Below are 12,500 nucleotides of genomic sequence, written 5' to 3'. Positions count from 1 at the left end.
CGGGCTTCTTTCAGTTTCCGCCTACCAAATCCACTCACAAGGCTTTGGTCGGCCCAAGGCTATAGTAGAAGACACTTGCCCAAGGTGCCACGTAGAGGGACTGAACTTGGAACCATGTGGTTCGTAAGCAAACTACTTACCACACAGCCACTCCTACGCCTATTCTAGACAATTCTTTCTGAATAAAGCTATTTCCTAGTTATTCACTTAATATTTTATTCAGCAACAGAAAGAAAACAAAAATCAGAAAATTTCTCAACCCTGAAAAATTCAATGCCAACCCAGCTTCTTTTGCTATCAGCAAAAGACTGGTAGCACTGATACTACATGTTCAAGACATTTCTCAGGTTGTTGAACCTTATTCACCTGGGATCTTTTCGGTTTGAACGGCAGTTTTTTCTAGCGGTGTCATATGAAATTGTCACCCATAATTATGATCCTAGTATTGATCTATTGCATTTCAATCTATTTTAGGATTAGGGTTGGTTAGGGTTAGGGTATCTTTTTTCTTCACAATTGTAAATAAACCCAATCTGTTTCTTAAATGAGTGACATATTCATACGGCACAGAATGTTTTTTTTTTACCTCAATGGATGTCACTGATTGGTTGAAATTGCAGAAATTGAAGAAAAATACAACAAATATCTTACAAACTATAGAATTTTCTCAATAAAGCCAAGAGAAAAAGATGTTTTATAAACACATTCTACCAGTATACAAAGTTAAAAATTTTTTAGTTACCTAGAAATTATGTTAAAATCTGCCGTTCAAACCGAAAAGACCCTTCACCTGAGAAGCTTGACACTCAGATATCTCTCTCTGCAAGCTATAACTACATCACTAATGCCACTGACTGTGATATTGCAATTCATATACTTGAAATACAGCATGTCAAGCTGCTTAATGAAATTTATGTGCTTCATCTTTCGGAGCACATTTTTATGATGCCATGCATCATAAAAATCAATCAATGAATCCCTTCCAATTTCCCAAACTTTATAGCAAGGACTGCAATTTTGAGGCCATCACTGTAGATCAGTGATGGCTAAGTTATGTTTAACAACCACTGTTGGTAAACATTACTTTGAATTTGAAGACTGCTGGGATGTTAAATAATGATGCTAATGGCAGTGGTGATGACAATGAGCTAACAATGAACACTTTCAGACAATGATTTCTACTTTCAAGAGCATAACTACACCTGATCTTCCTTGTTTACCTGTATCCTTTGAAGAATGAATCATATGAGAAACAATTTGGTGGACACAGTTATGCATATGGATAAGGTTCTGGTCTGCAGAACACAAGCTAAACACAGCAATCTGGTTAAGTTTCTGTATGTTTCTAAAGAACGGTATCTTATCTTCAATCTTATCTTACTGTTGCTATACACAGAAGGGAAACTGTATAATTGACAAGTATTTCATTAAATAAGGTTGGGATTCCTTGGACTTCCTGAAAAGAAGTATCATAATCATAGGCATGCCCAACGAAGCATACAAAGGATTTCTTCTGGAATTACTGGAACAGTCAATCAAGTTTCAATTATCTCAATTCACATCAGCCAAATGTTTCTTCATTCAACTGCAGCATTCCTTTTGAATCTTTTATGAAACTGTCTGTCCCCTCAAGCCATATTCTAATTAAACATTAACTGTATATTATGCCAACCTCCCCAGCTAAACATGAATTCAGAAATCTAAGAATACTTCCCTTGCTTTATGATCTAACAACATAAATATATAAATATAAATCATTCAGTGTTGTCAGAATTTGTGAACTATGAAAAGATTCTCATGCTTCAATATAAAGACTGAAGTCTCCAAAAGTACTTACTTTTTTCTTAGCTCTTCTTTTCTCAGCTCGCCGCCTTTCTTTCTCTTCATCTTCTGTTAATTCATTTCTACTTTGAACTGGTTTCTGAATTAAAAACAAATAGATCTTAAATAATGTAATCTGTCCGACAAGGTTCAAGCTCTTGTAACTTCAATATTTTCTTTTCTACATCAAATTTCAAAGGGGGGAAAAAAAGGTGTTGATGACGAAACACTTACCAGGAGTATCACTAGCCTTAAATAAATATACAATTATATGGAAACTAACAATAACCTTACAAGACTTCTAACAAGGGTAAAGTGAAAATAACGTAAACAGAGTGTGGAAAGTTGAAATTAATTATTAATAAAATATTAAATCGTAATAAAAATTTAACAAATCAGAAAATTTTAAAAGCAAGTGACATTCTCCCATGAAAACAAAAGCTTTAGTAAATTCAAACAAAATTTTACAGAACTGTTCTCTAAAACATATAAAACATTGGTTTACACATCTCCAGGTGAAGCATTTATAGGTAACTGAGAGAAATTATGAAAGAAAGATACCCTCACAACTATATTGCTGAATAATTCGTCTCTTCCAACCAAATCTACTTCTAACAGAATATTAACTCATCATCATCATCATCGTCATCATCATCATCGTTTAATGTCCGCTTTCCATGCTAGCATGGGTTGGACGATTTTGACTGAGGGCTGGCGAGCCAGATGGCTGCACCAGGCTCCAATCTTGATTTGGCAGAGTTTCTACAGCTTGATGCCCTTCCTAACGCCAGGATGCCCTTTCATAAAAATACCCCAACAACAATGGACATTTCTTCTTGTACCCCTCGCTCAGACCCTATTTTTCTGCTATTTAAAGATTTGTTTTTAAAAATCTCTGTTGCAGTAAAATGACAAAGACCTTGAAACTCTTGTAACCTCTTTCATAGTGGAGTGGAATTATACCCCAGAAGTCTCACTGATTATGATTGCAAAGCCCTGAAGCAGTATCAACTTATCCTTTGTGATGTAAACAGATAGCAGTTAGATTTTAGCAGCTCCAGCTTTGTCAGCAGCAATAAAACTTTTCATAAAATTGAATTCCACAAAAAGTGAAATGATGCAATTTAAACTTTGAAAACCATAAAAGCTTCAGAATACTTGTGCCTTTTGAACTATGATGGACAAATTTCTCTTTGACAAATATCTGAGGAAGCCATAATTTACTGATGCACAATGATAAAACATACACACAGACATATACTTTACTTGATATTTTAATCTTTATAAAACGTGTGAGTTTTGTCAAATCAACTGAGAAAATTACCCCACTTTTTGTTAAAAATTACCAAATTTTATTAAATTAATCTCATCAATGACTTAGGTAAAATTACAAAATATAGTGTTAAGTTTGCTCAAAACAAAATTTCACCATTATGCTAATTATTTACAACAGTAGAGTAGCAACAGAGTTATAGAATGGCGTGCAAAGAAGGTAGGAAGATCAAGGCCATGTCCTTTCACACCCATTTACAGATACACACTCGTACATACAACTGCTTACATCATCATCATCATCATCATTTAACGTCCGCTTTCCATGCTAGCATGGGTTGGACGATTTTGACCTATGCTGGCGAGCCAGATGGCTGCACCAGGCTCCAATCTTGATCTGGCAGGGTTTCTACAGCTGGATGCCCTTCCTAACGCCAACCACTCCGTGAGTGTAGTGGGTGCTTTTAGGTGCCACCGGCACGGGGCCAGTCAGGTGGCACAGGCAACGACCTCGCTCAAATCTTTTTACATGTGCCACCGGCACAGTTGCCAGTGAAGTGACGTTAGAAGGAAAATTGAGAACCAAAGGCCATGTAGACTCAATGACAAGGAATATATATTGAGCAAACTTCACATTATACATAGTATTTTTTGCCTAAATCACTAATGAGGTACTTTAATAAGATTATGTAATTTCCAATAAACAATGATGTACTCCTGTCAGTTGATTAACTGAAATACATGTATGTTTTATAATGCTTAAAATTGATGACATGAGAATCCTAGTGTTTTTATACTACTTATAATACCAAATCTGTTTTGTGTACCTCCTTAATAGCTCTTATCCTGCATACTAGCCTATCTTAGCCTAGTATGCTGCATAGGAGCTCAATACCCTTTGTCTAACCGCACAGGAGTGGAGTGTGGGATAAACTACTTTTGGTTACATATCATGTTGTAAAGTGGTGGTTCTCAACCGTTTTTTTACCAAGGGACCCCCTTTGATTCCTATTTTACTCTACTGGACCTCCATAGTCATTCACTGTATATAAAAAAAATCCTATCATATTTTTTTATAATTAACCCTTTAGTGTTTAAACTGGCTATATCCGGCCCGAATATTCTACTCATTTTATGCTCAAACTGGCCAGAACCAGCATCTCACACCTACCCTGCAATGTCATTCTAAAAATAAACAATTACATCTTTCAAATCTTGAAGCTACAAGATAATACCAGATTAATTTTCTAAAATGTAAACGAATAAAGATTACTTTTGACATATTAATTTGAACGCTAATTCTCAGACAGAATCAAGGTAGACCTTGAAGAGAAAAGGCATATCGCTAATGAGGCCACAAATAGTGATAAAAGGACTGTGACAAACAAACACATCACAGAAAGAATAAAAGAATTGACAGAAAAAGAAAAAATAGGAAATATTAAAAAATAATTACCATCTTTGTTAAATGTTTTTCACAAGCACCTGTTAAAAAGAAAAGTGAAAAGAGAATAAGAAAATAAAACAAACTTATAATCAAATGAAACATGGAGAGTTATTAGAGCAAACATATCAATAATATAGTGGTCTACATGAGATGAAGTCATCAATGGTGACCAAATAACTAAGGGGTTTCAAGAAATAATATATGAAGTAAACAACAAAAGAAAAAAAAATAGTTTTGAAATAAAAAAAAGCTACACATAGAAAACACTATGACAATTGGATTTCATTCCATAGATCCTAATCTGCCCCAGCTAATTAAATGTCACAACCACACTAAATATCATATTCTCCATTACCTTTTATCTTTTAAACAAATAGTTGGCCTATTTAGCTATTTAGCAAAAAGATAAAACTTTAAGGAAAAGTTACTTGTCATAAACAAGGGCAAATCTGTTTCACACTTCTGTATCTGTAATGGTCTTTTCATGCAGATATGTGGGGGTGTTTGAGCATTGTGTGTGAGGGGGGTACATACATATACACATGTATATATACCTATGCATATATACATATATATACCTAGTTATGGTATATTCTGTTAAGAACATAGTAGAGTACAGTATAAAGCTGTCCACCTTCAGATTTACCCTGTGCTAACCACTAGTAGGATTGTATGTACTTTGAGGTTTGCATTTGGGCATCCATCATTGAATAGATAATTGAAAAAACTGGAACCAAAATGTGACCTCGTGTGTACCGTTGGCGATTTTTTTCCTCTGTCTTCCCTTCTCTGGATCTTTCCTTCTCCTACATTTCCGACGAAGAGCTCCGCTCGAAACGTTAAACCCTCCTTCTTTCCTGAGCGTCCAATAATACTATATTTGTTCCACGTCCTCGCGTTGTTGTGTTTTTTTGTGCTTTCTTGTTTGGATTAACATTACATATATACCTATGTATATATACAGGGTGTCACAAAATTAAGGCAACCAACTTTTTGCAGTTATATTTCAGGTCTAAGCATTGCAGTGCAATGGTAAAGGAAACACAATTATGACACTATCACATTTATTCAATATTACCACTTCTGTTTCAAATCACAGCCTCAAGTCTAGGTGCAAATGCTTCACATGCGGCACACAGCTGATACTGCAGAATCGAAGCCCATTCCTGGTGCAGTTTTACCTTCAGAGTGTCAAGTGAAGCATGAGGAGTGCTTGAGATCTTTGTCTTCCAAAATGAACTAAATAGAAAAATCCCCGAGTTGAGATCGGGACTTCTTGAGAGCCATACAACTTTGCCTATGAACGATGGAATGCTTTTCTGAATCCAGTGTTGCGTCTGTTTGGAGCTGTGGGATGGTGCCGAGTCCTATTGGAGGCTCCAAGGTGCACCTTCAAAGTGCTCGTTCACCCATGGAAGCAGTTCAGCTTCCAGAATGTTGCTAATGTATCACTGGGTATGACCTTCCAGTGGCTGTCACAGCCACCCAAGCCAGAACTAGCTGTGGATTTTGGACATCGATTTACAAGTCTACCCTCAACAGACCCAGATACACTCCAAAGTCAGTCATTCTGGTGGTTTACTGTCTGCTCAATGTCAAATTTCTTTTCATCAGTGAACACCAGGTTGGGCAGCGTGGATCTTTTCGGTTTGAACGGTAGATTTTAACATAATTTCTAGGTAACTAAAAAATTTTAAACTTCGAAAACTGGTAGAATGTGTTTATAAAACATCTTTTTCTCTTGGCTTTATTGAGAAAATTCTATAGTTTGTAAGATATTTGTTGTTTATTTTTTCTTCAATTTCTGCAATTTCAACCAATCACTGACGTCTATTGAGGTAAAAAAAAACATTCAGTGCCGTATGAATACGTCCCTCATTTAAGAAACGGATTGGGTTTATTTACATTTGTGAAGAAAAAAAGATACCCTTCCCCCCACCCCTAACCCTAAAACAGATTGAAATGCAATAGATCGATACTAGGGTCATAATTATGGGTGACAATTTCATATGACACCGCTAGAAAAAACTGCTGTTCAAACCGAAAAGATCCGGCAGCGTGCCTTCAGCAATCTGATTCAGGATAAGACAACTTCTCTCCAGCCTCATGGCCTTATAAACTTGTATGAGCTCATGACAGCAGATCATCTTATAAGGATGGGTCCTGAGATCCTCCTTCAGCACTCAATACATCGATGTTCGACTTATTTGCTATGGCAGCCAGGAATGATGAGACTTTCGCTGTATCTTTTCTCTGGTACTTTGATAAGCTTTTGCGGCCACGTCCAGGTCAATCAGCAGTGGAATCAGTCCCTTGAAAAATCTTGACAATTTTCCAGACTTTTTGGTTAATTTTAAGCATTTTTGCTATAGGTGTACTACTTTCACTTCCTTTGTGGAGGGTTCTGATTGTATAATTGTACTAGCAGTATCGCCCGATGTTGCTCAGGTTTGTAAGGGAAATAACTATAAAGCATTTTTAGAGAGCTATAGCCAAAAAATAGCAAAAAAATGGAAAAAAATTATGGTAAATTTTTTTTTGATAGTTAAAAAAGGTGGAGTTGCGTCCCCTACACAATTTGTGGTTTGTGTTCCTGATTCTCGACCCCATGTCGAATTTATCGATTTTTTTCAGAACTGGGGAAACTTTTCAAAATTTTCGCTGCGTTAGTTTTGAATTATGACATTGGGCTATGTGTGTGTCAAGTTTCATCAGAATCGGTTGAAAGCCGTGGTGAGGATGAGGATACAAGCAAACAGACACACAGAAACACGCACAGACAAACTGCCGTTTATATAGAGAGAGATGCTGGGCTTATAGCGATTATCTAATTTATACACCTGAATTTATTTAGTCTGAAACAAAAAGAAGACACATTAAGCTTTTATAATGATGTATAATATTCATGTTATTTCACTTTCATTGATAGTTATTAGAGCCTGAAACATCTGTTGCCTTAATCTCAGGACACCCTGTACATATATATATATTATCATCATTATTATCATTAGTTTAACATTTGCTTTTCCATGATTTCAAGACAAATCCTTGAGGCAAATTTTCTGTGGTTGGATGCATTTCCTGTTGCCAATCTCACTATTTCCAAGTAAGTCAATATCTCCCTAGGACCAGATATGTTTCCATGCAAGATTAAAAAGACACTGCTTCCACTTCAGTGACACTTGTTTACACAGTGTCAAGATAAGGTGGCACTAACACATACGCATATGTGGGTTTGTATATACATATGTATACATATACACACACACATATATATATAATGTGTAGTTACAGTTAATCCAAACAAGAAAGCACAAAAAAACACAACAACGTGAGGACGTGGAACAAATATAGTATTATTGGACGCTCAGGAAAGAAGGAAAGAAAGAGGGTTTAATGTTTTGAGTGGAGCTCTTCGTCAGAAACATAGGAGAAGGAAAGATCCAGAGAAGGGAAGACAGAGGAAAAAAAATCGCCAACGGTACACACTCGGTATACATATAATTATATATATGTATATACATATATATCTATAAATATAATATGTGACAATTAGTTGGTTGTCATAATAAAACTCAGAGTTTCGGATGCTGGGGCTGAAGTCTGCTCCAGCATCTCATCAGTTATTAGGAGAAACAAAAACGCTATGAAAAAAAAGCCATTGAATAAAGGGAAATTACTCCAATAGGCATGGGGAAAGTGAAACTTCAGTCAAAGAACCTACACATGTACACATATACATACATGTACGCACACACACACGTGTGTGTGTGTGCCTATATATATATATATATATATATATATACACACATACTCACACATGCGTGTACATATACAAATACACACACATATATATATATGTCTATACATATGTAAACGTACATATAATACACGCATACACGCACATATACATGTATATATACTCATGCACACATCATTATGTTTATTTACACATTTCTATATGCACATGCACATATGCGGATAGACTTATATACAAATAAAAACACAAGCAAAAACATAATCCGTAAAACATTCACATTTGCTGCAAAACTTGAATATACATGAGTTATATATGTACGTACATAAATATACCCCCCTTTCTGTCAAACACATCTATATCTGCAGATATATAAACGTATATACATACATATTTGTATGAAGGAAGGAGACAAGTACAACAGGTAGAGTTTTACACTTGTATATATACAATCATTCATACACATGTATATATGCATGCACGTACACATTTGATGTATACTACATGCGTAAATAGTTACACAATTATAAAGGATGAAAAATAATATACAGAAAAAATATATAAAGCTATAAAATATATATAAGAAATGTTAAGACAGGAGAGACTTGTACGTGGACATAATATAAAAAGCATGTTCTATCTGTAATCTTAGTGGGGTCCAAAAACCTAACAAATGTTTTGCCATATGTGGACATAGCCCAAAAAGACATGTAGTGGAGTCTAACAAACTTTTCCAGATGAGCCATCTTTCCATATCGCAAAGACCGCACTTTCCACTGCCATTAGTGTAAGGCTTACACTTGGCCAATATCTTTTAGTGTGTGCGTGTGTATGTATGTGTATTTGTGTGTATGTGGGTGTATGTGGGGGTGTGTCTGTGTATGAGTGTGTGTGTGTCTATGTGTGTGAGTATGTGTGTGTGTGTGTGAGTGTTTTGTGTTTGTTGGCTATTTTATGATCAGATTCATAGATATTTAAATTTTTTTGTCTAATGTAGAAGTCAGCGTTCCGTGTGTGTGAGTGTGTGTGTGTGTGTGTGTGTATGCGTGCGTGTGTGTGTGTGTTTCTCGCACACCCCATCAAACACACACTTTCTCTCTCTCTCTCTCTCTCTCTCACACACACATACACACGCAAGCACATCAAATCTTCCGATTCACGCCAACACAAAAGATACCATTTCCCCCCAACCCCAACACATTATATATATATTTATATACGCACACATATATATATAAATTAACACAATATATCTGATATGATTGTGCGGTGGTGGTGGGCGATAATATGTCACCGTTCTAAACTGTTGCTACTGTCACACCTTCTCTGTAGGTAGAAGCAGAAGTACAGTGACAAAAGTGGAGGGAGAAAGAGTGACAGAGAGACAGCAAAGCTGTGAAATTTCGTTATTGAGGGAAAATGCAGACAGACGTACAGAGAGAGAGAGAGAGGATGTGGAAGAAATAGTGACAGCGCTGGCAAAGGTGGTGGGGGAAAGATAGAGGAAGCTTCAAACGTCATTATAGAGAGAAATTGAAGGAAAGGGAGGAAAGAGAGAGATGGAAGAAGAAAGGGTGATAACCATTAGAGAGAAACAACAAACTCTTGTCAAAGTGTGGGGTTTTTTGCCCTAGTAACCACAGCTTTTGAGATAGCGATTTCTAACCTAGCCCAGTCACGTCCTCACCTCTTTTTACATGTCCCTGTAAATTTTGGACTGAATCCAACCGGATCTAGTGCCATTAAACCTTTACCAAAGCCAAAGTGCACAAGTTTTTTTAGGTAGATAATGTGTATGTGCATATATATATATATATTTCAACAATTGAGGGCAAAATTAATTAATTATTAATCAATTTCACCAAGTGTTCAGTATGCAAAGGGACCATTCAAGGCGAATTCAAATTATTACATTATATAAAAGGGCTTAATAAAATAAATTACTTTGCCGCATACTGAACTCATTAGAAATAGCAGCCAAAAAACTTTTTTAAGGCTATTTCTAATACTTAAAGAAAATCTCTCTCATATATGAGAGAGATTTTCTTTAAGTATTAGAAATAGCCTTAAAAAAGTTTTTTGGCTGCTATTTCTAATGAGTTCAGTATGCGGCAAAGTAATTTATTTTACTAAGCCCTTTTATATAATATATATATATATATATATATATATGAATATATATGCATATATATATATATGTGTATATATATATATATATGCATATATATATATGTATAATGAATATACATACACATGCATCATACAGTCTACCTTTCACTCTGAGCGAGAGGCCCTTTGTCACCGGCAGAGGTCGGAGCTCTCTGAACTTTAACCAGATTATTCTTATTCTAGCAGTTACACTCAGAGCAACCTCGGTAACGGAAGCTATCAACTACTTCTAGTTTTTCCCCCTGGAATGTGACGGAAGCTGTTTTCTGCACATTTTCAGTGTTTATTGCCCCTGAGCATTTGCCACATACAAAAGCTATCTTCCCCATTAGCCATCCTTTGATATTGCTGCACCTTATGTATCCATAGCTTACACCGGGTACATCTTACGGAGTTTCTACTTATGCCTGTTCTACAAATCAAACAGGGCCATCTACCTGAAGGGATTTGTGGTTTGTTTGCCTTCCTACTTATTAAAACTTTGGTTTTAGCTAAGTTGAGTCTAAGGCCCTTTGATTCTACACCCTGCTTCCACACGCGAGTACTGTCCAAATCTCTGACCAATCACATAGAGCTAGCTGGCATTCAATTGGCGTATCAAGTTTCGGGCATTTTGATTGGGTTTTGGATAGAAAATTCACAAAAAAGTCACTTCTATTGATTTCTTAATGGCTTTGCGGTGTGACTGTGGAAATGTAAAGATGTGCGTGCACGACCACCCTTGGACGGTTTTGAATGACCATAGAAAGTGCGAGCTCTCTAACTGAAAAATTGTGGATTTGTATAAAGGACATACATGCAGACATTTTGCCGTTTATATATAGAGAGATATTAATAACTGCAATAATACTTCTTGAAACCTTCTCTTGCTCATGATAGTTTTCCTTTAGACAGAGCGGGACATTTAAAGTAAGGAGCACACACAAACTAATGTAGTGAATATTTTAGAAATGGATGTTAAAATGCTATTTTCAACTGAAGATCGCAGAGTATGTTTATCATGCAAAGCATGAAATCAATTGATTTTGACATACTCTTTTCTCTTTTCTTAACTCTTTTACTTGTTTTAGTCACGTGACTGTGGCCATGCTGGAGCACAGCCTTTAGTTAAGCAAATCGACCCCAGGACTTTTTCTTTGTAAGCCTAGTACTTATTCTATCGGTATCTTTTGCCGAACCACTAAGTTACGGGGACGTAAACACACCAGCATCAGTTGTCAAGCGATGATGGGGGGGGGGGGCAAACAGACACACACACACACATATTTACATATATACGATGGGCTTCGTTCAGTTTCCGTCTACCAAATCCACTCACAAGGCTTTGGTCGGCCCCAGGCTATAGTAGAAGACATTTGCCCGAGGTGCCACGCAGTGGGACTGAACCCGGTACCATGTGGTACGTAAGCAAGCTACTTACCACACAGCCACTTATAAGATAAAAATTCAGTTAGGTGCTAAATAACCACCTAAGAGATATTATATATCCAAAGAATTTGCTGGTATTTTTTCCTATATAAATAACACTGTTATGAACTATCGCTCATAACAGATAAGTAAATACAATAAACAATCAATATATCAATATATTGATATGAATAAGAAACGGAAACAAAATAATAAATTGAATAATTGAATCATTAACTGATAAATTCAATTGTTTTATTACTGCAATATAAACAAATCACAAATCAAGTAACAGCTGTTTCTACTTCATTAAAAACAGGTTTTGTCTAAGATTAACAAATTACCCTTTTAAAATAAAATGAGGTTTCTTCAGACGGGAATATCTTCTTAATATTCTATGAAAATAGCAAATAGATATTGTCTATAAGTGTAAATACTTTTAAAATGTTTTTTTAAGAGTGAGCTTAATAATAAATAAACTCACTGAAATTTCATATATTCTTAAATTCAAATCTATTAGCATCTAGTTCTATAACCGATTTTGTTATATAATACACACATTCATATACAAATTTTATATATATATATATATTATATATATATACATACATACCTGCATACTCACAC

At 35.7% G+C, this 12,500-nt stretch overlaps 1 protein-coding gene and 1 long non-coding RNA gene across 12 annotated transcripts in view; one reads left to right on the top strand and one right to left on the bottom strand.

Moving 5' to 3' along the window:
- The window catches only part of LOC115219833 (tetratricopeptide repeat protein 31), a 191,163-nt gene that overhangs the window by 174,811 nt on the left and 3,852 nt on the right, over positions 1-12,500 (bottom strand). For all 11 annotated transcript variants that reach the window (XR_003882370.2, XR_003882371.2, XR_005002108.1 and 8 more), the window contains exons 2-3: positions 4,550-4,578; positions 1,838-1,921 (exon numbers count right to left, since the gene is read on the bottom strand). Coding sequence is in view for 6 of the 11 variants with exons in the window: in XM_029790121.2 (XP_029645981.1) it covers positions 1,838-1,921; positions 4,550-4,578 (113 nt within the window). In the remaining 5 variants the exon portion in view is untranslated. The remainder of the gene's footprint in view (positions 1-1,837; positions 1,922-4,549; positions 4,579-12,500) is intronic.
- LOC118766206 overlaps positions 7,916-12,500 on the top strand; it is a 14,690-nt gene continuing 10,105 nt past the window's right edge. The window contains exons 1-2 of the long non-coding RNA XR_005002113.1: positions 7,916-7,931; positions 9,864-9,871. This is a non-coding gene — a long non-coding RNA (uncharacterized LOC118766206). The remainder of the gene's footprint in view (positions 7,932-9,863; positions 9,872-12,500) is intronic.

Source organism: Octopus sinensis, linkage group LG15, assembly GCF_006345805.1.
Source record: "Octopus sinensis linkage group LG15, ASM634580v1, whole genome shotgun sequence".
Lineage (NCBI taxonomy): Eukaryota > Metazoa > Mollusca > Cephalopoda > Octopoda > Octopodidae > Octopus > Octopus sinensis.
This window is presented reverse-complemented; position numbering and strand designations above follow the sequence as displayed.